Genomic DNA, 26398 nt, shown 5'->3' with positions numbered 1-26398 from the left:
GGCCGGGCTCTGCAGCAGCTGCTCCCTCTTGCGAGGGTCACAGAAGAACTGCAGTTTCCGGGGGAGCAGCTTCACCTCCACGGGCATCGCTTCGTACTCCTCACTGTCGATGCTGAAGGCGCCCCCTGTGCCCTGTGTGGAGGAGGGGTGGAGGGGTGGGGGAAGAGGACTCTCAGAACAGCTGTACCCACAGCTGGCTGGGACTCGTCATCACTCTGAGCATCTGGGCAGGTTGTTAGGGAAAACCGCATCCTCTCTGAGGATTTAGCCTAATGTTCTTTAAAGAGATTTCAGTGCCTGTGTCAGACACAGGGCTGGTTCTGGAAATAGGGGGGCTTCCCTCATAGCTCGGTTGGTAAAGAATCTGCCTGCAATGTTGGAGACGTGGACTCAATCCCTGGGTTGGGAAGATCCCCTGGAGAAGGGAAAGGCTACCCACTCCAGCATTCTGGCCGAAAGGATTCCATGGACTGTATAGTAATTCCATAGACTGTATAGTCCATGGGGTTGCAAAGAGTCAGACACGACTGAGCGACTTTCAGCTTACTTCACCACCATGAAAAAGGTTTAAGTGGCCTCTGCCTCCTCCCAGAGTATTTTGGGATTTGTGAAACAAGGTTATTGTTTTTAAATGCTTATTGAAAGACGGGGTCCTGTCATATCTTTAAGGAATTCATATAAGATTTGTATGTCCTTCTCGGCCCTAATCTTGCCCAAATGAAAAGTGAGCAACACAGCCAGTTCTCTTAGGAAAGCCGTTACAGCCACTTGATTATTTTCATAATAATCAAGTTCTTTAGGACTTGCTTACCTTTACACCTAAGGTATAGCACCATTAATATTACAAATTCTAGAAAACCCTTCCATAACTCATGCGTTTAATTCAACATTTGCTGTGTTGAAACTATGGTACCAGCCACTGTGGGGACACCTTCTGTTTTACCTACAGTCCTTTTTGACCACCTTAGTTTAACATGCAAGTCTTCAGAGGCCATCTGTAGTAACTTTTTTTCCCCACTTATAGGTTATTCCACATAGCCTGGCATTTCCCAGTACAGAAAAATTTACTGCCATCCTGAAAACGCTTCCAGATCGTTTTTTAAAAATGTGAAGCTAGAATTCACCATGATCATTTGCACACTGGAGAATTCTGTGGGTTGTTATAGTAACCATTTGCATAATTTACATTCAGAAAAATAAAAGCTCAGGAAACTGAAGGATCACTTTATAGAACCTTGGCTTGACAACACTGGAAGTCTTCAGGAGCCAAACTCTAAACTTGTGACTCTGAAGGGGCTTTTCTGCCATCTTTTCAGGCCTCCCTTAATATAACCCAGAGCCTGGCACACCACACAGCAGGTATGAGGTACCTAAGGAACGGTCTGTTAATAGGAAGGAGGGAGAAAAAACAGAAAGGAAGACCAAAGAGGAAAAGACCCGAAGCTGTGGGGCCGCTCACCCCTGCTCACCTCTGGAAGCAGCAGAGTGCAGCGGCTGGCTTGGAGACACTCGGTGCCCTCAACATGCAGCTTGGGATCTCTCACCTTTTTACTTCTGTCGGTACAGGAAAAAGCAACCTTGGAAACCAGTGCTGGCAACTGCATTCGACTGCCAGGACAAAGCGAGTTCTGCACGTCTTTGGGTAAAGTCAAATACATGGACTCATGGTGTCTTGAACCATGGGGTTCTGTGAATAATTCTTCCCCCAGTGCTTCTTGCTTAGTATTGAGATACATTCTAGATTGAGAAGGTTTATTTATTGCAGAGAACTGGGCATGAAGACTGATTTTTCTCTCAACTGATTTTAAGTAGTTCCATGTATACCTAATTCTTGGGCTATTTAAAAATCCCAAGTTTAAAAACTGGAATGAAATGAACTACTTTATAAAAAAGTACTAAACTTTTGATATTTGGTACTTCTTGTGAGTCTATTACTTGAAAGAGAAAGATTTTTATTCTAATTTAAACTGGATGGATTTATATGAACAACCAACCTTAGCAGCTTTTGTATGATTCTCCGTATTGATATAAACAGTCTACTTAGAATACTGCATCTTGACCTTGACTACATGGCTTTGAAATAAAACTATTAGCCTCTCTATACACACTCACCCTCATGTATATACACCCTGCAGCTAGTCAGAGTCAGTGGGAAATGGGTAAAAGCTAAATCTAAGAAAATTAGTCCATCTTTATCACTAATTGCTGGAGAAGGAATAGGCTACCCACTCCAATATTCTTGGGCTTCCCTGGTGGCTCAGCTGGTAAAGAATCCACGTGCAATGAAGGAGACCTGGGTTCAAACCCTAGGTTGGGAAGGTCCCCTGGAGAAGGGAAAGGCTACCCACTCCAGTATTCTGGCCTGGAGAATTCCATGGACTGTATAGTAATTCCATGGACTGTATAGTCCATGGGGTTGCAAAGAGTCAGACATGACTGAGCGACTTCCACTTCACTTTATCATTAACTAACAATAGTAATTCTTTCAATTAAACATCATCGGTTTTCTAAAGCAACTTTACAGTGTTCTAATCAGATACTCAGAGGAAGCTGACTTGATTTCACTTCCCGTAGAGACCAAAAGGAAACTATGTTATTGCTGCTGCTGCAGATGATGACAGCAACCATGTGCACCATAATGACTTCGTCTAATTTAAGCAATATCATCAGTGTTTCCTTCTGGTTTTGGGTGTCAGCATTATGAAGGAGATTCGAATATAGCTGGTCCCACAGGCTTGTGGGACACTGTGTAGCTTCTGGACCCTTCCTAGGAGAAGAGACTTTTCCCTTCCTCCCTTTTACTATAGTTACAGCAAGTAAATCAAAGGCTGCAGAAGCAGCTATTCAGCATCTGAAGAACTGGTACCCAAGGCGAGAACCACCCAAACTGAGCAAAGACACTGTGCTGCCAGTGCTGGCACAGAGACTGAGGTAGCCATGGAGACCCGGCCGCTGCAGCAGCAATGTCTAACCCTTACGTGGGCACAAGAGGGAGCTCTGAGACAGAGTTCAGGAAAAAATGGAGCAGATTCCAGTTGGCATGGTAACACAGCCTTCTCAGTCGCTCTGAAGTCTGGCGGAAGGCTGAAAGCATCCTTAACCAATAAAACTCTGGCAGAGGTACGGCTTAACAAATCAGACAGGACTTGGGAGGGTATTTTGTAGTGGAAAAGGGAAAAAAAAGTCTGGAAAATGTCCAAGGTACTCAATACCTTTTCATTAATGCCCTGGGAAGAGGCAAGGTGAGCTGACATGAATGGTAACTGATGGTACTTCACGCTGATAAAAGACTTTGCCCACACAGTCCCTCATATGAGACTCAAAAACAACCCTGAGAGAGAGAAGCAATTATGTTATTCCACTCCAGGATTCAGGGAAGGTAAAGGATCATGAGGCCAGTGAGTGGCAAAGTCAAGATTTGCATCCAGTAGTTCAGACCCTGAGGCCAAAATTCTGGCCAGGATACCATGTTACACTGACTCCTGTCATTTTAGTCAAAAGACTAAGACAGTTCCCAAACTCTGATCTTCCCAAAATGCAAGGGGAAGGCCAAACTAGGAGACATGCACTACGCATGCCAACCCCAAAAACAAAAGGGTGCTACAGTTCCCAAACCACGCAAGTCTTCAGAGATCTCTGCTTGGACTTTCTGGGTGCTCGGATTGGTAAAGTCTGAAAACACAAACCACTTAAAGCCTCACTGCCTACAAACCCCAGTCCGCTTACCCTATAGTGATGAAGTCTCCTTTGCTGACGGTGTTGGGTTCCATGCAGATGTTCATAAAGTCTTCTTTGCTCTGAAAAGTTAGGAAAACTAATGTTAATGCTCTGAATTTTGGCCTATGGACCCTGTTGCCCTCTTAGCCTTGGAGGGTCGTGGTTGGAGCTGTGTATTACAGAAGGGACTTGACTTTGAATGACTTAATCCTGAGTATATTTTCAGTCCTTCTTTCCTTTTTCATTAAGACCTTTATTGAAGCATAATTTACATACCATAAAATTCATCTCCGTTGCTTGCTTGCTTTTTTTTTTTTTTTTTTACTATATACATAAGCTAGGTAAAAACTCAGGTTTGGAGGTTGGTCAAGTTCTGTTGCTTGCTGATAATAACAGTTGTTACAGTCTCGAGGGTCCCCTCCCTGGCAAGCCTCTCTCCCAGCAAGCCTCCACCCTCACTGTATGTCAGCATCACACCATACCAGCTTGATCGGCTTCTTAGTGTGGAGAAGTATCTGGATTTTTTAACTCTCTACATGCAAACTTAGTGAGTGGCCAGAGTTGAAGAGCAGCAATCCATTTATGCCATGGAATGGAAGTGTTTTTAATGGAGGAGTTGTGGGTGTGATCCCTGGGTTGGGAAGATCCCTTGAAGGAGCAAATGGCAACCCTCTCCAGTATTCTTGCCTGGGAAATCCCATGGACAGAGGAACCTGGCAGGCTACAGTCCAAGGGGTCACAAGAAGAGTGGGATGTGACTCAGTGACTAAACAACAACAAATGTTTTTAAAACACTGCATTCCCAACCACAGAATGTTCTGGAAGAACTAAGCTACAAGGAAGTGGCTATAAAAAAACAGACTTGGTTCTTTGGCCACCCCCGAAATTTACTACCAGTTGGTAGTGAGCAATACAATCTGGCCCTCTATAAATCAATCCCAATCGTTCTGGGTCTGCTTCAAATAGAATTTTGTTCTTTTTGGAAAGGTTCAAAATTCATAGCCCCAGGGTCATCCCCAGGCCTCTGCAAGCTGTCAGCCTTTGCCCAAGATTAAAGGGCTCAACCAAAGCACAACTTTAACATCTCAACCAGGAATTACAAAACACAGAGGGATAACTCTGCTCTAAGGTCACCTCTTACTAAACGACTTATTGTCATCTTTGTACCATGAACTTTTCTAAGTGCTAGGGTCCCCTCAACGAACCAGAAACATGAACATTTCTGCCTACAAGGAACCTACGTTCTACCGGAGGCAGTGAAGGGATGAACAAAACACAACCATAATAAAGTAATAAGTGATCACAAATATTAGAAGTATGCTAGAGTATGCTAGTATAAAAATAGTAAGCTGGAGAGTATGTGCATTAGCATAAGTGGTATAGAGTATATTAGAAATATTATAAGTACATTATAAAAGTGAGATAAAAGGTGACATCGGTGGCATTTTTAAAGAGGAGTCTGGTATGCCTCATTGACGAGGTAACCTCTAAGCAGACACCTGAGGAAGGTGCAGCAACTGTGGAAACCCAGGGCAAGCTTTCTGTCACCAGGGTGGCTGTTAAATTCAGACTCGGCCCCATTCTCAGAGCTTACAGTTCAATAATCTGGGGTTGGTCCCGAGAACCTTCTTTGTTAAAAGGTCCCAAGCGATGCTCCTGCTGCTGATCTAAAGCCCACACTTTGAGAACCACTGGTCTAGGGACGCGCAGTCCACACAACGGATACTGGCAGGGCAGGGGCCTTCGGTGGGAGCAGGTGTGACGTGGGAAACAACAGCATGGAGCCGGCATGGCCAGAGCAGAGTGGGAAAAGGAGACAAGAGGAGGAGAAATCAGAGAGGACAGACACTGGACAGCCCTGCAAGGAAGCTGGCCATTAGGCTGAGCGCAGCAAAAAGCCACTGGAAGGTCTTAAGCAGAGAAATGTGATGTGCTTTTTGTTTTTTTAAGGATATCTCTGGATACTGTGTCTAGAGAAGAGTGAAAGGGGAAGGGAGACCACTTAGGGACCTATTGTAATAATTGGGCTAAAATACGACCCTGGCTTGGAACAGTTGGCAGGGGAGACTGTGACGTGCTGGCAATATTCATTAACAGAAGGCACGGCCACTAGGATTTCCCCAGAGGTTTCAGGTGTGGACAAGGAGTATCCAAGATGTTTGGCCTGAACAACTAGAAGAATGGAGTGACAATCAGCTGCGCTGGAGGAAGAGTGAGAATAAGGCGGTTTTCAGGGGGTGGGAGGGAAGCTGAGGAGCTCAGGACATGCCAAGACTGAAATGTATATGAGACATCAAAAGGGGTAAGTGGATATATATACGAGTCTAGGATTTGACTTTTGTAAAGCGTGCAAGTGTAGAAATCAATGTATTGTAATACAACAGATTCAGTGAGAAAGCCTTATCTCAGTAGTGGCTGAAAAGGTACTTGATAAAATTATATAACCACTCATGATAAAAACTCTTGGCAAACTAAGATAGGAATGGAAGGGAACTTCCTTAATCTGATAAAGGCTATCTATTAAAAAAAAAAACCATCAAATTCAAGAATGAAGCAGTAAAGCCTTTTTCTCTAAATTAGGAATGAGACAAGGACTCCTGCCAATACTGCTTCTGTTCAACCCAGTACTGAGGTCCTAGCCAACGTGACAAGGCAAAAGGTTATAAGGTTAAGTATTTGAAAGGAAAAAAATCATATCAACTGCACCATTTGCAGTTGGCATGACTGAACCTATTGAAAATCTAAAGGAATCCATAAACATGATAAGAACTGTAGGTTGCTGGTACAGCATCAATATAAAAAAATCAATTACATGACCGTCTACTAAATCAGTTAAAAAATGACATTTTAAAAGACACTATTTACAACAATGTCAAAAATTAAGATAACCAGGAATCTACTCAGCAAGACAAAATGTTAAAGAAAATCATAAAACTTCACTGAAAGACATTAAAAGCCTAAATAAATGAAGAGATATGCCATGTTTATATGACAGAAGAGTCAATCTTGTAAAAAATGTCATTTCTCCTCGAACTGATCTACAGGTTCAATGGAATCCTGATCGATTTTATAACAGATATTTATGTAGAACTTAAACATTCTAAGAGATTTATTGAAGTCAAAGAGCCAAGAATAGCCAAGAAACCCTTTAAGAAGAAAAACAGAGGGACTTACTCTAAAACTAATAATTAAGACAAGCATAGTACTAGTACAAATACAGAAAAATAAAGCAACAGAGTAGACTTAGGAACACCTCCATGTATACAAATTCTTGATGTATGACAGGTTTACTGCAGATCAGTGGGAGGGGGGAGGGGTGGGGCACATTTCAATAAATGATGCTTGGACAACTGGCTTTCTATATGGAAGGAAAATAAAATTAGAGCTTCACCCTCTATCATTACTGTGACATTGAATGGTTTGCCTTGGAAACGAACAGAGATCATTCTGTCGTTTTTGAGACTGCATCCAAGTACTGCATTTTGGACTCTCTTGTTGACTATGATGGCTACTCCATTTCTTCTAAGGGATTCCTGCCCACAGGAGTAGATATAATGGTCATCTGAGTTAAATTCACCCATTCCAGTCCATCTCTGTTCACTGATTCCTAGAATGTTGATGTTCACTCTTGTCATCTCCTGCTTGACCACTTCCAATTTGCCTTGATTCATGGACCTAACATTCCAGGTTCCTATGCAATATTGCTCTTTACAGCACTGAACCCTGCTTCCATTACCAGGTCATTCACAACTGGGTGTTGTTTTTGCTTTGGCTCCATCCCTTCATTCTTTCTGGAGTTATTTCTCCACTGATCTCCAGTAGCATATTGGGCACCTACCGACCTGGGGAGTACATCTTTCAGTGTCTTATCTTTTTGCCTTTTCATACTGTTCATGGGGTTCTCAAGGCAAGAATACTGAAGTGGTTTGCCATTCCCTTCTCCAGTGGGCCACATTCTGTCAGACCTCTCTACTGTGACCCGCCGTCTTGGGTGGCCCCACATGGCATGGCTTAGTTTCATGAGTTAGACAAGGCTGTGGTCCGTGTGATCAGATTGGCTAGGTGTCTGTGATTGTAGTTTCAGTCTGTCTGCCTTCTGATTCCCTCTCTCAGTGTCTACCGTCTTACTTGGGTTTCTCTTACCTTGGACGTGGGGTCTCTCTTCATGGCTGCCCCAGCAAAGCGCAGCTGCTGCTCCTTACCTCTGATGTTCATTTCCAAGGCAAACCATTCAATATCACGGTAATCCAAGTCTATGCCCCAACCAGTAACGCTGAAGAAGCTGAAGTTGAACAGTTCTATGAAGACCTATAAGATCTTCTAGAGCGAACACCCAAAAAAGATGTCCTTTTCATTATAGGGGACTGGAATGCAAAAGTAGGAAGTCAAGAAACACCTGGAGTAACAGGCAAATTTGGCCTTGGAGTACAGAATGAAGCAGGGCAAAGGCTAATAGAGTTCTGCCAGGAGAACACACTGCTGCTAAGTCACTTCAGTCGTGCCCGACTCTGTGTGACCCCATAGATGGCAGCCCACCGGGCTCCCCCGTCCCTGGGATTCTCCAGGCAAGAATACAGGAGTGGGTTGCCATTTCCTTCTACAATGCATGAAAGTGAAAAGTGAAGGTGAAGTCGCTCAGTCGTGCCCGACTCTTAGCGACCCCATGGACTGCAGCCTACCAGGCTCCTCCATCCATGGGATTTTCCAGGCAAGAGTACTGGAGTGGGGTGCCACTGCCTTCTCCAGAGAACGCACTAGTCATAGCAAATACCCTCTTCCAACAACATAAGAGAAGACTCTACACATGGACATCACCAGATGGTGGACACTGAAATTAGACTGATTAATATTCTTTGCAGCCAAAGATGGAGAAGCTCTATACAGTCACCAAAAACAAGACCGGGAGCTGACTGTGGCTCAGATCATGAACTCCTTATTGCCAAATTCAGACTGAAATTGAAGAAAGTGGAGAAAACCACCAGACGACTAAACCACTGTATGACTATACAGTGGAAGTGAGAAATAGATTTAAGGGACTAGATCTGATAGACAGAGTGCCTGATGAACTATGGACGGAGGTTTGTGACATTGTACAGGAGACAGGAATCAAGACCATCCCCAAGAAAAAGAAATGCAAAAAAGCAAAACAGCTGTCTGAGGAGGCCTTACAAATACCTGTGAAAAGAAAGGAAGTGAAAAGCAAAGGAGAAAAGCAAAGATATAGCCATTTGAATGCAGAGTTCCACAGAATAGCAAGGAGAAAAAAGAAAGCCTTCCTCAGCGACCAATGCAAAGAAATAGAGGAAAACAACAGAATGAGAAAGACTAGAGATCTCTTCAAGAAAATTAGGGATACCAAGGGAACATTTCATGCAAAGATGGGCTCGATAAAGGACAGAAATGGGATGGACCTAACAGAAGCAGAAGATATTAAGAAGAGGTGGCAAGAATACACAGAAGAACTGTACCAAAAAAGATCTTCACGACCCAGATAATCATGATGGTGTGATCACTCACCTAGAGCCGGACATCCTGGAATGTGAAGTCAAGTGGACCTTAGGAAGCATCACTACAAACAAAGCTAGTGGAGGTGATGGAATTCCAGTTGAGCTATTTCAAATACTGAAAGATGACACTGTGCAAGTGCTGCACTCAAAATGCCAGCAAATTTGGAAAACTCAGCAGTGGCCACAGGACTGGAAAAGGTCAGTTTTCATTCCAATCCAGAAGAAAGGCAATGCCAAAGAATGCTCAAACTACCACACAATTGAACTCATCTCACACACTAGTAAAGTAATGCTTAAAATTCTCCAAGCCAGGCTTCAGCAATATGTGAACCGTGAACTTCCTGATGTTCATGCTGGATTTAGAAAAGGTAGAGGAACCAGAGATCAAATTGCCAACATCCAATGGATCATCGAAAAAGCAAGAGAGTTCCAGAAAAACATCTATTTCTGCTTTATTGACTATGCTAAAGCCTTTGACTATGTGGATCACAATAAACTGTGGAAAACTCTGACAGAGATGGGAATACCAGATCACCTGACCTGCCTCTTGAGAAACCTGTATGCAGGTCAGGAAGCAACAGTGAGAACTGGACATGAACAACAGACTGGTTCCAAATAGGAAAAGGAGTACGTCAAGGCTGTATATTGTCACCCTGTTTATTTAACTTCTATGCAGAGTACATCATGAGAAACGCTGGGCTGGAAGAAGCACAAGCTGGAATCAAGATTGCCGGGAGAAATATCAATAACCTCAGATATGCAGATGACACCACCCTTATGGCAGAAAGTGAAGAGGAACTAAAAAGCCTCTTGATGAAAGTGAAAGAGGAGAGTGAAAAAGTTGGCTTAAAGCTCAACATTCAGAAAATGAAGATCATGGCATCTGGTCCCATCACTTCATGCAAATAGATGGGGAAACAGTAGAAACAGTGGCTGACTTCATTTTTCTGGGCTCCAAAATCACTGCAGATGGTGACTGCAGCCATGAAATTAAAAGATGCTTACTTCTTGGAAGGAAAGTTATGACCAACGTAGACAGCATATTAAAAAGCAGAGACATTACTTTGCTAAGAAAGGTCCCTCTAGTCAAGTGGTCATGTATGGATGTGAGAGCTGGACTATAAAGAAAGCTGAGCACCGAAGAATTGATGCTTTTGAACTGAGGCGTTGGAGAAGACTCTTGAGAGTCCCTTGAACTGCAAGGAGATCCAACCACTCCATCCTAAAGGAGATCAGTCCTAGGTGTTCATTGGAAAGACTGATGTTGAAGCTGAAACTCCAATACTTTGGCCACCTGATGTGAAGAGCTGACTCATTTGAAAAGACTCTGATGCTGGGAGTGATTGAGGGCAGGAGGAGAAGGAGACGACAGAGGATGAGATGTTTGGATGGCATCACCGACTCGATGGACATGGGTTTGGGTGGACTCCAGGAGTTGGTGATGGACAGGGAGGCCTGGCGTGCTACGGTTCATGGGGTCGTGAAGAGTCAGACACGACTGAGCAACTGAACTGAACTGAACTCTATCATTCACAAAATTCAATTAGAAGTGGGAGCATTTCTTTTTAACATATATATGGAATCATTTGATGCAAATCATATTACCTGGTTTTTCATTTAAATATACAACGAACATCTTCCATGCTGGTAGAGAAACTTTTAAATACATTTAAATACATGTACCAAAATCTATTGGAGTAGCAAGTAGTAACCCACTCCAGTATTCAAATTCCATGGACAGAGGAGCCTGGGGGCTATAATCCATGGGGTTGCACAGAGTTGGACATGACTGAGCAACTAAACGCATCAAAATCTATTTAATCAGTTGCCTGATTAGTTTTGTTTCATGTATTTTGCAATGATAAATACAGTGAACATAGCTCTGCAAAAGATCCTAATTTTCAAACATTCTACACCCCTAAAGCTTCTTTCAGACTCTGAATGGACTTTTTCTTTTTAAATGATAAATGAACATTTTGAGCTACTACATGGCAGCTTTATTGTCTTTGAATATTTTATTGCATTAGCTTTTATTTTGACAAAAAGGTTTTGGAATAAAAGAAAATGAATGCACTGCTGCCAGTGATAAGCAGCACAGGATCATATACTTTTATAATTGGCACAAAGATAAAAAGCTTTCGGCATTCTGAATGCAGCTAATCTCGAGCCACAATCACCTGCTTGCTGAACTCGATCCATTCACTGGTATTCAATCATCAGAGCAAAGAACAAGGTTAAAGAACACGAACAAAACACTGGAAATACATATCATCAGAGACTGGGAATAAAGGAAATGCATAATTAGAAATCTTATCTTTCTTTTTAACAGAGTATTTTTTAACCTTAATACATTCACTGCCACCAACATTTCCAGAATCCCATTATGTAAGAAATAAGGGATTGTCTTGTCTTTATACATCATCTGATTATTTTTGATGGATACATTTTTAGAAATATGCTAACAGGGCCAGTGGTGTGCTTGTATTTCAGCTGCTTCATATATACTGCCACAATGCCGTGGAGAAAGGGTGTTCCGAGCCCTCTTCCCTCCAGTAATACCTGACAGCCCATTTCCCCGCCCACGCTGGAAACTAGCATGATTTTTAATTTACGGCCATTCAATATTTATGATTTTAATTTGTATTTCTTTGACATTAAGCATTTTTTTCTTTACTTGTGAAATTAAGATAGACATTATATCCACCTGATAGTGCAGTTATGATGAGTACATGCGCTGACACTATGTACAATTCTCTTTTACACAGTGCTTCTCATGTAGTAAATACCAGTGATTTTTTATGTTTACTTCCTCTGTGAATTTCTATTTTTGTCCTCTGCCTGTTGTTTATATGAATCCTTTGTCCATCTCTTATTGATTAGTATAACAGTTTAGTATAAAGGAAAGCTATGAATTCTGGGTCTATCATATCCTAATATTTTTCCCAATTTTCACAAAAATTTTTGTTTATTTTTTATTAGAAGTACACAAATGTGTCAATATGACTTTTGCCTCAGGTGGCAGTTTAGTCTTGTCCTCCCAAGTTTATATTGATAATCACTTAAGATTTCACTCTAGTACTTTCATAATTTTGGTTTTTTTTACATTTAACCTTTTAATCCAACTGGAATCAATTTAGAAAGTGAAAAGAGCTATGTGGTCCAAATGTTATACAACAGACATGCATTAGTTTTACACTCTGAATATTAATACTGGAATCAAGCTTCCCACTGCACCTCTCTCCCTTACTCACCATACTACATCCATACATTCAATTCCATGTGCCAGTTTTCAGACTGACCAGGTCAATGGTGAACATACTACTTTGATTTACTTAAAAGCTAAACATAGTATTGGTCCATGGTTAAGAATAACCTTCCTGCCGGCATCTTCATTAACATAAACTACTAAGGTTTCCTCTAGACCAGGGGTCAGTAAACCTTGACTGTGGATGGTCAGAGAGTAAATGTTTTAGGCTTTTGGGCCATTCAGTCTCTGTCACAATGACTCAGCTCTGCCACTGCAGCACAAGAGCGGCCACAGACAACACGGATATGGATGAACACAGCTCTGTTCCAGTAAAACTTTACTTACGGATGTTGAAACTTGAGTTCATATAACTTTTCACCTATCACAAAATATAATTCCTTTTTTGACTTTATTCCAACCATTTAAAAACTTAAAATCAATTCCTGGCTTGCAGGCTGTAGTAAAACAGGTAGCAGACCAGTTTGCTAACCTCTGATTTATTTCAGAATATTTTTTAGCGTTGTTGTCCATATCAGCACTCTCCAGGAGAACTCTCTGCACTGTAGAAATATTTTATATTTGTGCTTTTCAATATGGTAGCTACTAGCCACATATGGCACGTGACACATAGCAGGAGAAATGAGTTTTAAATTTTATTTTGTAATTAATTTAAACAGCTACCTGTGACTAGTGGCTATTATATTGGACAATCCATGTCAATAGATTGGACTCAAAATATGTAAATACAGATATTTGTCTGTGTGTGTGTGTATATATATATATATATATATATATAGTTTTCTTCCCTGGAGATCTAAATCTATGTATTTAATACAGTCACAAAAATAATAGATGTTTACTCAAGTAAAAGTTCTGCAACTTGTGAATCCTATAACAAACAGGAGTAGACTAACTCCACTGCTAAAGGCCCTTTGCCCTCAGTTCTCTCAAGGCACAAAGCTTGGTGACAGATGCTTGACCAGAGCCCCATAAGCTTTTAGGCACTTCACTCAGCTGTTTCTTCTCATGCTGTTATTCCTCAAAGGGATCCCACATCCTCTTGTTCCTGACCCTCTCTCCCCCTCACAGGGTAAAAATAAAAACACTAAGTTACTAGAAGAGTGTGCAGCCTTTGTAGCCTTTGTCACTTTTCCGAAATGCTTTTCTAATTTAAAAAAAAAAAAGCACACTTACTGCCAGGTCAAGCTGACTGTTCCGGGTTGTGATGGACAATTCAAGGGTGGACAACTGCAATTCCTTCCAGACCTCTGGGTTCACCTCTTGCAGGGCTGTGTGAATGCATCCAATACAAGTCAGTTATCTCCCACGAACATTTCAGCACTGCCACCCGTGGCCAGCTGCCAGCGGCTCAGATGGCCTCCCAAGGCCATCTGGGGAATCCCAGGCTTAATTTTCTTTATCTCATACTTTTTATACATGGGATAAAGAGCCAGGTTCAAAATGGAATCTCTAGGCCTGAGACAACCCAACAAAAGCAGCTACAGTAACATAAAGGCTGGCAAGAGAAAGAGGGAGTCGCTGGGAGTCAGGAATGACACAGGCTGTTGTTCCCATTCTTGGGACCTTGCTGCTGCTGGTCTGGGCCTGTGCTGTGCACATCGAGGGCTGAGTTCAGGCTTCCCCAACTCTGGGAGGGTCTGACACTGGTGTGGGGTCTGCCTCAGGCAGTCCTGAGCTGCCCAGGACTTTGCAACCTCCAGTCCCCAGGCTCCTCACCTCCCTGCGGTTGTGCCCAGTAGGACGCGAGCCTCCGTAATATTCTCCTATACAAGGAGGGCCGGGGCGGGGTCTCTTCTGCTCCACTGGGAGGTCTCTCTGTTGGTCCCGTGTACGAGATCGAGGCTTGATGAGTCTGAGGCCACTCCTTTCAATGAAGGGAAAAAAATGTTTATCATGCAACACAATTACAAACTCTTGGAGCTTCTCAATATGAACCAGCATAGAATCACACCATAAGAAATTTATCATTCATTTAGAGATGGTGACACATGAGACTGATGAAATCTAGTTGCATCACATACTTCCTTTACTTCGGGAAGCATGTTCCACTCAGAGGCCACGCTGGTCTGGCCTCGAAATCCAGCCCAAGGCTTCTTGTTCCCGCTTCAAAGGCCATCATTCTCACACTCCAGATCTGTCGTCTTCCTGGCATCCCGAGTCCAGTACCATCTTGGGTCTCATCAGTGTCCTCAAGGATTACTAAAATAATACCCTAACCTCTCAGCCCTTGACATTGCCTCCAACCTACATAGCAACCCACTTCCATGGCCACATCCTTGTCCTTATCAGTACCCAGAACTACTCCATCTTAGAAGTCTAAAGCCCTGGTATCCCATTATCTAATCACTACCCTTATTCTTCCAGTTGATATTTTTGTGCTCAGTGCCCTCAGGGTGAACCACTCCCCTGTTCTCAAGTTTCCACGTGGTGAATTACAAAACAGTAACAATTAACTCTGACTTCTCTCACCCCATCTCTTACTCCTCCCAAGTCCAGAAAGACCCAACCTCTTCTCTTCCTTCTCTGTAAGTGATCAGAGTCCTGCGGAATCACACATCCATTGATTCCTCATGCAGTGGGCTTACTTAGCAGCCTCTGTCCTGATGGAGGTCTTTTAAGTGGAGAAATTCAATTTGGACCATGAGGAAATCAGATTGTGACCACGTATCTACACTGTGTCCTTCACGCCTGCTGACGTTGATAAAGCCGGTATGTCAATTTCCATCTGCTTTGTTTCTGCATTTTGTTTTCATAACTTGGTTCAAAGTCAGAGGAGGAAGAGAGGGCTATGAACTGGGGGCCCCTGAAAACTCTAACCACACCGGGCTCTCAGAGAGTCCCAGCTCCTGGCCTCTCCAGCTGTCCTCAGCACCAACCAGGTGAACAGTGGATTTTACATCATTCTTCTATGGCTTTCGGCCCTCGTGTCTTCCTTCTCTAACATGTACCCTGAAAAGCCTCAGTTCTCGATCAATCTGTCACTTGGTGTCTGTACTTCTACATCGTGGCTCAATATTATCAGAGGGGGAGATGAGGCCTCCTGCTGAGTACTGACACAGGGAAAACACCGCCCAAGTGAGCATACCCAGGTCACCATAAGCTCTTGGTCCAAGGTCTTTTATGTCACTTGATAATCTTTCTAAACCTTCCTATTTTCATCCTTCTTCCAAACTCCCCACCCACCTCGCTGTCAAAAGATCACCTTGCTTCCTACCATTCAGAAAGAATACAAGGACATCAGAGAGAACTGCCTCACCTCTTTATAAATGTGTTTTCATCTGGACCTCTGTTTTATTGCTCCCCTGTCTCAAGGAAAAAGGTGTCCCTGCCCCTGTCCGAGGCTAGTCCAGGGCTCTGATCCACTCCCTTTCTCTTGCTCACGGACTTGGCCGAATCAGTCATGTTTTTGGTGCCCTTTCCTCTCCTCCCATTCGCTTTTACTTTTGCTTCAGGGAGAAAACACATGAACAGCTCTCTAATTAAAAAAAACAAAACAAAGAACCCAGAGTGCTCCACTGACCTGTATTTCTCAGTACCTTCTGCTGTTTTTAATCTCCTCTCCTTCAAAGTCAAGTTTCTTAAAGGAGTGGCTCTGCTGCCTCCAGTTTTTACCTCCGGTTTACTCCTGAACTTTCTTCAATTTGGCTTCGGCCCCTCCACCTAACACGTTACCAAACCTGCAGGGGTTGCCAGAGTCAATGGATCCTTACTTTCCTCTCTTTATTTTGCTCTTTGATGCTGCTTCTTAAAACCTCGCTCTCTTCTGGAAGTTCTCTCTTTCATTGGCTTCTATGTCAGTACTTCCTCCCAGAGTCTCTCTCTGGATTTTCTGGGCATCATTTCAGGCTCTTTAAAATGATGGGTTACTCCTGCCCACCTATTCTCAACAGTAACTTCAACAAACCCATAGCTCAATGCCACTCATACACTTACGACATTTAAATCTATTTCTTCAGCCCAGATATCTCTGAATTCCAGATCTAAGTCATAATTGTATGACTTCACTGGTCTGTACCACCGGTAATGTTAAACTCGATACGCGCCAAACTGAGAATTTCACCTTTCTTCACGAATGTGATCCAACTCTGATATTATCAGCATTCACGGAAAACTCTAGTTACCAAACTCTAGCCCCTCGAGCCAGAGACCTGGGACTACGCCCTGCTCCTGCTGACTGTCGAGGATTGTGCCTCTTGAGTCAATGCTCTGGGGTCAAGGTTCACTACTACCACCTTGGCGAGACCTCATCTCTCCTCACCTGGATCGTGTTAGCAATCTTCTATCTGATGCCTTTGCCTGTTACTACCAATGTCCAGTCTCTCGTCCATTCTGCTGCCAAACAATTCCTTGCCAAAGTGAAAGCCTGCTCCTGTCATTCCCCTGCTTAAGATCCAGTGACCCTCCAGTGCTTTCATGATAAAGGTCAGATCCCACGTCAAAACCTGCAGTCAGCCCGCAAGCCCCTCCACACTGGCCATAATTAAAGACCATGTGACACCTCTCTGCCTCCACACATCCTGACCCCTGCGCTTGGAATGCCCTTTAGTATATTTTTCAAAATTTGGCTGAAGTGTCACCTTCTCTGGGCTGACTCTACTGACCTTCAGTCAGAGGTAAATGCTCCTCCTCTGTGCTTCCATCTTATTCTTTCCTGCTTCTCTCCTAGCACTTGCCAAACTGCTGATTTACCAGGCCCTCACTCCTGGCACGTGAACACTTCTTGAGGGCACGAGACCTGTCTTATTTGACCCAGTAGTCCAATTATACAGCAGGGCTTGCCACCCAATAGGTACGCAATCACTGTCTGCTGTTGAAATGATAGAAACAGTTTATATGGTCCCAGATTCTACAACTTAAATACGGAGCTACTCTATTTCTTCCTGAATATTTCACCAATGAAATTATTCCTCCAAGCAACAGCAGTCGTGCATTTTACTCACACAGTTCGCCTTAAGCATAGAAAGTCCTTGCTCCCCAGCACTCCAAGTTCATTTTAGTAATCACATAGACTGGTTACCCCTAGTACTTTAATGGCTTTGTTAATGAATAACTGGATAGCTCCGGGTAAAGGGAGCTATATTTTATAAACGTTTTGCAATGGACATACATTACTTCTTTAATTTCAAACCCATTCGATACTCTGAATGTTAACATTACATAGAACCAAACTCTTTACTACATTGAAACTTCATCTGCCAATTTTCAGATTCAAACTGTAAATATACTACTTTCATGTGCATAAAAGCTCAACATGGTACGTAGTACAAGGTAACTGTGCCTCTTCTATTAGCATTTTCATTAACATACACTGTTGAGTTTTTCTCTATGCCAATATTCTTCATTGTATAGCCTATAACAGCATAGCCTGATAGACCTTTCTCTTATGATGGCAATGGTCTCATACTTGTACTGTCCAATGCAGCAACCTCTACACATATTTGGCTAGTTAAGCATGGTTTGAAGCACAAAGCATTGTTTGTAGCCTACTATATTTCAGTTCAGTCACTCAGTCGTGTCCGACTCTTTGCGATCCCATGAATCGCAGCACGCCAGGCCTCCCTGTCCATCACCATCTCCCGGAGTTCACTCAAACTGACGTCCATTGAGTCAGTGATGCCATCCAGCCATCTTATCCTCTGTCATCCCCTTCTTCTCCTGCCCCCAATCCCTCCCAGCATCAGAGTCTTTTCCAATGAGTCAACTCTTCACATGAGGTGGCCAAAGTACTGGAGTTTCAGCTTTAGCATCATTCCTTCCAAAGAATACCCAGGGCTGATCTCCTTTAGAATGGACTGGTTGGATCTCCTTGCAGTCCAAGGGACTCTCAAGAGTCTTCTCCAACACCACAGTTCAAAAACATCAATTCTTCGGCGCTCAGCTTTCTTCACAGTCCAACTCTCACATCCATACATGACCACTGGAAAAACCATAGCCTTGGCTAGATGGACCTTTATTGGCAAAGTTATATCTCTGCTTTTCAATATGCTGTCTAGGTTGGTCATAACTTTTTTTCCAAGGAGTAAGTGTCTTTTAATTTCATGGCGTATTCAGATACAAATCTTCAGTTTGCTTCTCGATACTAATATAGACACATTTGCAAGTAATTAATGAGATATAGGTCACTGTGTTCAAGGTTTGTTTGGTTAAGAGTAAATGAACAAACGGAAGTGAAATACTAAAATGAAATTAAATATGGGCTTGGTAATAGAGAATAAGTTGGCAGATGAGAAATATCAGAACAGGAATGCTTTCTGGATTTGTGTGTAAGTAAATAGGCCCCATTTTAGGAGCATGCCATATACATCTATAGCAAGAAACTTTTAAAAATTCCAAATACACACATCACAAAGGAATAACAAAATACCAGAGGTCAAATGTCAATACTGTAGCCTGCATTTACCTTAAGAGTGCTGAAAAAGTGGGCTGCTTTGGTTTTTAGAGGCCCAAGATACCAGTACCTGAAAAACAGCAAGATAAAAATCTGATTAGACTGTTAAGAAAACTATCAATGTGCTAGATACCATTCAGGACAGATAATACATTAGAATTACACCTCTACCAGAAGTGTCTGCTCTGGAGGTTTGGAGATTGTGGTTTAGCATAAAAAAGTATTACAGTAAGTTTTTAATCTGCATTTGAATACCACGTCAAACAGAACATAATTAGTTATACATCAGCTAAATCCTTGCAATTTATGAGATATATAATCAGAGTCTTCTTGAATCTCTAAATTCACAGGTATCACTGTAATATGTACTTTGCACCGTGGAACACAGTTAAGTTCACATTCTGAATGAGTGGAGAGTGATAAAGGCACGAAGAGATGCGGGTGTGGGTGCTAATGTATTACTCGTGAGCTAAATGGCTGCATGCTGTACACCGCGTTCTCTCTCAACGCACAAACATACAATTAAAATCTGTAAATCAGCATCATTCCGCATTACTCATGTTATGCAGCTTCAACATGGGAAATGGAAATCTGGGAGTAAAGAGGGTCTACTTCATATTGCTAAATTCCTAAAAGCCACTGAAGAGAAAAAGACGCCTGGTTGGATTTAGAAAAGTAGCATAAAGTAGACTTCTCTCTTAAAATGTCTCTTTCACCTACCAGCCCACCTTAACCGCTCCCTATTCGATTCAAACCAATATGCACTCATTTAGCACTGACGATGTATATGGAGGAAACAGAAGCAATATCATCAGTACAAAATTCTTGCCTTTGCGGGCTTCTGAGAAAACAAGGCCCCCAAATAGAATAGACGACGACAAACAAACATATTTCTATGACATGGTATGAATGGATCACTATTTACTGGTGAGGAGAGTCAAGAAGGTGCAAGAAATCATTATGGGCCTAAAATCACTGGAGCAGCCACACCTGCACAACCAATGACCCAAGAACAAAGTGAGGCCGTGAGACCTAGAAAGCTGGGCTGGACACAGACACAGGGAGGCGGCAAGGACATCATTCTAGGCAGGACAAGGGTAACAGCATGGGAAGCGCTTAGAGTAGTTGCCAGAGCAAAAGCTCTAAACAAAGACATAGAACTCGGTAGTTAGGGATGGTGACGGAGTAAGTTGGTCTTGAACACCAGAATATGGAGTTTAGCCATCCAAGGAGCAGAGCAGAACCATTCTAACTATTATCCCAGTAAGCACCACAAGGCTATTAACAACCGCTTTGATCATCTAATGTTTTGGTTTCTGTTACTTTGTTTGAAAGCTTACTCCATGCTTTGCTTCTTTTCCAGGGTAGCCAGACAGAAACACATCCCAGCCAAGGCAGTTTATTTCTAAACTGATTTAGAAATAAATAACTTTATTCTGAACTGATACTCTGCGAGGCCACCTAGGAAATGGCTTGTTGCACCCCCACTGTTTCTCCCGTAACACACAGAGCAACTCAGCAGATGGTTCTAGTCCAGGTACAATAACAGCCAGCATTTTAAAATTCCATGTTCAGAAATCAAACAGAATATGGGCCTGTGTGTGATATTCCTCAAGGGCTGACCTATGCTTGTGCTGAACACACTTAGAAAGCAATGTAGGACTTCCCCAGCAGTCCGATGGTTAGGACTCTGCACTTCTACTGTAGGGGGCATGGGGTCCATCCCTGGTCAAGGAACCCCACATGGTCAGGGAAGATCCCACATAGCACGTCGTGTGGCCAAAAAAAAAAAAAAGAGCAATTTACTCTCATCAGACTTTCTCAGGGGAAACTAAGCAATTCCTCATGGTAAACCGCTGTCACGTGAGATTACAGATCAGATACAAGATGACTTGCAGAATGAAGATAACCATGCATACTTGGAAACAAAAGAACGCAGGGTGTGATGTAACTCAGTGGTCTCTCTCCTTGGACAGTCCACTGTCAGGAACCTCATTAGCAGGAATAACCATGTGGAACAAATGAGAGGAATTTCTGTAAAGAAAATGTGGCGAGAATGCCTACAAAGTAAAGAGAGCTTTCTTGATAAGAGCTGTGTGTGAGCTCAATCATCGTTCATTTACACTACACTCAAATTGTAAGCATGTTGTCAAGAAGAGGTAAAGAAAGAAAATAACGCCCACCAGCTAGGACTGAACTTCATGCCCTGTCTCCTCCAGCCCCACCTCAGGAAGCCTTGCCCACGCGGCCTCTCCATGGCACACAGCACAGGGCACACCCTCTTTCTGAGCTGGCAGTTATATGCTACACAATGAATTCACCAAAAATAAGCAGGTTGCCATGAAAAGCCACCAGCAGCCCTCTCACGGCCTCCTCCGCAGGCCTGTTTCTTCCACCTTCTGGCATTCCCAGGTCTCTGCCTTTCTCCCTCCTCTGAAGGAGGCGGCCTGGGGTCGGTGAATCCACCAGGCCTTCAGAAAGAACACCTCTTAGGGGAAAAGGGGTCTTCCGACCAGGGCTGTCAAAGCTTCAGGAGGCTGCAGCCCCAGTGGTGCCTTGCACTTGGCACCCAGCTAAGCAGGCGGTGGGAGGAGACGACACCCAGTGTCCCTCTGGTCCAGCTGAGCCCCACCCCCGGTCAAATACGACGTCTAGAAAGAGAGGTGGACACTGCTCATCCTGAGCTACCACTCAGCCAGCGTGGAGGAAACTGGGACTTCCCCCAGCCTCTGTGCACACAGAATGTAAACTCCACTTCTGTTATTCATACACAATTCAACCGCTGGGCCCACCGCATGTATTCCGAGATCACTGTATACTGAAACCTCAAAGACGGGGACAGAGTAAGAAGGTGTTTAAAAACCACCACTGGTTAACCCAGTGCCCTTCTACCTGCTAACTGAGACGCCAGCATCTCGGAAGGATCCCCATCGAAGGCCGGTGAGTGCAAACACAGGCTGTTCCTTTTCACCCTGGAAGTTAAATACATTTCACTTAAATTAATGACAATAACCTGGAACTCTCTACAGGTAAGTAGCCAGCAAACGTTCACGGCCTATGTTTCGTCAAAATAAAATTCCAAAAGGGATGTTCCAAATTTAAGAAATGAACTCTTTTGAGTGCTCAGTAAAAGTACTGAAATAAAATGAAACTAACATTCGTGTATTAGGCCTCGTGAATCGGTTGGCGAGAAAACATGCTATCATACTTCAGACTGTAATCACTATGCTGATTCTTGGACCAATTAATCGGGTCAGCCAGAACTTCTTCTCTCACATGTACTTGTCCGAGGTAATTTAAATCTGTGTTCTCTATGGAGGGCCAAGAGTGGTCAAGCAAGATCATCAGAGTTCTGGTATGTACTCCAGAATGTTTCACCTGAGTCTCTGAAGATACAGCCAGGTATTTGTCATAACAAATCAGGATGCAAAGTGATTCGGGTTTAATTCAGTGCTTTATGGCCAAATACTGCATATTATAATCACCAAATTCTAATAAATCAGTGAGTTTAGCAATACCTATTTTAGAAAATAAACATTAACAATGCCACTGCCTCTAAGAGTCTATACTCCATGCTGGGCTTTTTTCTAGAAGAAAATATACACATCTGAATTTTGAAAGGGACATTCCCTATACCTCAGAATTGCAGCAAAAGCCCAAAGGTTCCCCCACATTCTAAAGAGAGCTGCCAACTGCTAGACACAACTCCACAGAATTTGCGAACCGTGCACAGAACCAGGTCAGTTTCCACTGTGCCATCATCAGAACCAGTGTAAGCAGAGTAGGAACTGGAGGAGACTCTTGGCACTCTAAGTTGCTGGCCGAGAGAAAGTGTCTTAAGTCTTCTTAGGAGAGGACATCTGTCCCATTTTCACTCCTGTTCCCACTATGCTGAAACAAGCAAGGCTCTTCTAGGAGAACCACACATAAACAGGGCCAGCCTACAAGGAAAAGATACTGGCCTCTCACTCCTTGGCTGTCTATCGATTGAAGCAGATTTGCTTTTCTGCTCTCTGTACCTGCTTGAGCAAGAGAAGAAACAGTAGAGGGAAGAGAAAAATAGTAGAGCAAAGAGGTGATGTTAAGATTACGTCATGACGGGCAAGGCAAGGATGTATTAGTCTCCTGGGTACCAAGTGCATGCTGTGGAAGATAGCAGGGCCTGAGTCTTTCTCACGCTATTAATCATTCATTTAATCATTTTTTCCATGAATCATTAAGGATATTTATAGTATATTAGGAACTAGCAATAAAAAATGTCTGTCCTCAAAAAGCTCAAGGTATAATGGGGGGATAGACAGACACAGACAATAAGAACATGCAGTAGGTCCAAAGAATAAAGATATGTACCGAGTGTTATCAAAGTACAGGGTGGGTGCCACTGTATGAGTGAGAGAACAGAGCAGACAGATGGTCAGGGAAGCATGACGTAAGTTCTAAGACAACCAGGCATTTTAAAGAATAAGGTAAAATCTGAACAGCCTGATGACTAGCTAGAAGGCTGAATCAGTAGAAACCTCTCACCAAACAAAAATCCAGGACCAGAAAGTTTCACTGGTAAATTTCATTAAACACTCAAAGGAGAATTAACACAAATCCTTCTCATACTCTCCCAAAAAACAGGAGGGATTTCTTCCAGACTGACAGTATGAGGCCAGCATTACCCTGATACCAAAATCAGACAAGGACAACGCAAGAAAATTAAAAGCCAATATTCCTGACAAATACAGATGTAAAAACCCTAAACAAAATATTAGCAAACCAAATTCAACCATATATTAAAGGGATAAGACCATGATGAAGTTAAGATTTATTCCATGGATGCAAGGATGGCTCAACATCTTCAAATCAGTCAGTGTGATTATAACACAAAGGGTGAAAATCATACGTTCACCTCACTAGATGTAGAAAAAGTATGTGATAAAATTCAACACTAATTTATGATAAAAAGAAAACAAACCTCTCAATAAAGTGGCTATAAAGGGAACACACTTAAGTATGGGATAAAATTCAACAATGATTTATGATTAAAAAAAAAACTCAATAAAGTGGGTATAAAGGGAACACACTTCAACATAATAGAGGCCATATATGACAAGACCACAGCTAACATCCTATTCAACAGTAAAAAACTGAAACCCTTTTGTCTAAGATCTTGAACAAGAAAGACAAAGATGTCTACCCTCACCACTTTTATTCGACATAGTATTGGAAGTCTTAGCCAGAGGAATTAGGCAAGAACAAGAAATAAAGACATCCAAATTGGAAAGGAAGATGAAAAACTATCACTATTTACATATGACATGAGAGAAGTCATAAACAAATTCAGTAAAGATGCAGGATACAAAGTCAATACACAAAAACCTGTAACATTTATATGCACTAATAACAAATCATCAGAAAGAGAAATAAAGAAAACAATCCTGTTTACAACTGCATGAAAAAGAATAAAGTACCCAGGAATAAATTTAACCAAGGAGGTGAAATTTGAAAACTATGTGGCATTAATGAAAGATGCTGAAAGTGACACAAACAAATAAGAAGATCCTCTGTGATCCTGGACTGAAAAAATCATTGATGTTCAAATGTCCACACTACCCAAACCAATCTACAGATTCAATGTAATCCCTATCAAAATTCCAATGACATTTTCAAAGAAACAGAATAATCCTAAAATTTTCATGGAACCACACACACACACACATAAATGCAAATAGCCAAAGCAATCCTGAGAAAGAAGAACAAAGCTGAAGGCATTACAATTCCCAGTTTCAAACTATATTACAAAAGTGGTAATGATTAAAACTGCATGGCATTTGCATAAAACCAGACACAAAAATCAGGAGAACAGACTTTAAAAGCCCAGAAATAAACCCACATATATACAGTCAATTAACTTGTGATAAAGGAGCCAAAAATATACAATGAGGAAAGGACAATGTCTTCAGTAAATGATGCTAGGGAAATTGGCAGTCATGTGCAGAAGAATGAAACTGGACCATTAGCTTATACCATATACAAAGATTAACTCAAAATGGATTAAAGACCTGAAATAGAAGACCTGAAACAATAAATTCCTGTAAGAAAATGTAGAGGGTAAGCTTCTTGACATAAATCTTGGCAATGATTTCTGAATCTGACACCAAAAGCAAAAGCAACAAAAGCAAAAATAAATAAGTGGGGCTGCTGCTGCTGCTAAGTCACTTCAGTCGTGTCCAACTCTGTGCGACCCCATAAATGGCAGCCCACCAGGCTCCCCCATCCCTCGGATTCTCCAGGCAAGAGTACTGGAATGGGTTGCCATTTCCTTCTCCAATGCATGAAAGTGAAAAGTGAAAGTGAAGTCGCTCAGTCGTGTCCGACTCTTCGCAACCCCATGGACTGCAGCCCACCAGGCTCCTCCATCCATGGGATTTTCCAGGCAAGAGTACTGGAGTCGGGTGCCATTGCCTTCTCCATAAGTGGGGCTACATCATACTAAAAAGCATCTGTATAGCAAAGGAAATCATCAACAAAATGAGAAGGTAACCAAATGATTGGGAGAAAATGTTTGCAAATCACATATCTGATAAGGGGTTAATATACAAAATATAAAGAACTCATACAACTCAATATGGGGAGGAGCTAAGATGGCGGAGGAGTAGGATGGGGAGAACACTTTCTCCCCCACAAATTCATCAAAAGAACATTTAAACGCCGAGTAAATTCCACAAAACAACTTCTGAATGCCGGCAGAGGACATCAGGCACCCAGAAAAGCAACCCAAGTCTTTGAAAGAAGAGAGAAGAAATACAGCTCCACCCACCAGAACACCAACACAAGCTTCCCTAACCAAGAAACCTTGACAAGCCACCTGTACAAACCCACACAGAGCAAGGAAACGCCACAATAAAGAGAACTCCACAAACTGCCAGAATACAGAAAGGACACCCCAAACTCAGCAATTTAAACAAGATGAAGAGACAGAGGAATACCCAGCAGATAAAGGAACAGGATAAATGCCCACCAAACCAAACAAAAGAGGAAGAAATAGGGAATCTACCTGATAAAGAATTCCAAATGATAGTGAAATTGATCCAAAATTTTGAAATCAAAATGGAATCACAGATAAATAGCTTGGAGACAAAGATTGAGAAGATGCAAGAAAGGTTTAACAAGGACCTAGAAGAAATAAAAGAGAGTCAACATAAAATGAATAATGCAATAAATGAAATTAAAAACACTCTGGAGGCAACAAATAGTAGAATACCAGAGGCAGAAGATAGGATTAGTGAATTAGAAGATAGAATGGTAGAAATAAATGAATCAGAGAGGATAAAAGAAAAACGAATTAAAAGAAATGAGGACAATCTCAGAGACCTCCAGGACAATATTAAACGCTACAACATTCGAATCATAGGGGTCCCAGAAGAAGAAGACAAAAAGAAAGACCATGAGAAAATACTTGAAGAGATAATAGTTGAAAACTTCCCTAAAATGGGGCAGGAAATAATCACCCAAGTCCAAGAAACCCAGAGA

At 42.3% G+C, this 26398-nt stretch overlaps 1 protein-coding gene across 1 annotated transcript in view; it reads right to left on the bottom strand.

Moving 5' to 3' along the window:
• Positions 1-26398, bottom strand: part of AGK (acylglycerol kinase) — a 99720-nt gene that overhangs the window by 440 nt on the left and 72882 nt on the right. Inside the window, exons 10-16 of the mRNA XM_010855026.1 lie at positions 21773-21852; positions 18893-18950; positions 14209-14356; positions 13666-13760; positions 3727-3797; positions 1470-1554; positions 4-132 (exon numbers count right to left, since the gene is read on the bottom strand). Coding sequence (XP_010853328.1) covers positions 4-132; positions 1470-1554; positions 3727-3797; positions 13666-13760; positions 14209-14356; positions 18893-18950; positions 21773-21852 — 666 coding nt within the window. The remainder of the gene's footprint in view (positions 1-3; positions 133-1469; positions 1555-3726; positions 3798-13665; positions 13761-14208; positions 14357-18892; positions 18951-21772; positions 21853-26398) is intronic.

Source organism: Bison bison, unplaced genomic scaffold (assembly GCF_000754665.1).
Source record: "Bison bison bison isolate TAMUID 2011002044 unplaced genomic scaffold, Bison_UMD1.0 scf7180017864352, whole genome shotgun sequence".
Classification (NCBI taxonomy): Eukaryota; Metazoa; Chordata; class Mammalia; order Artiodactyla; family Bovidae; genus Bison; species Bison bison.
This window is presented reverse-complemented; position numbering and strand designations above follow the sequence as displayed.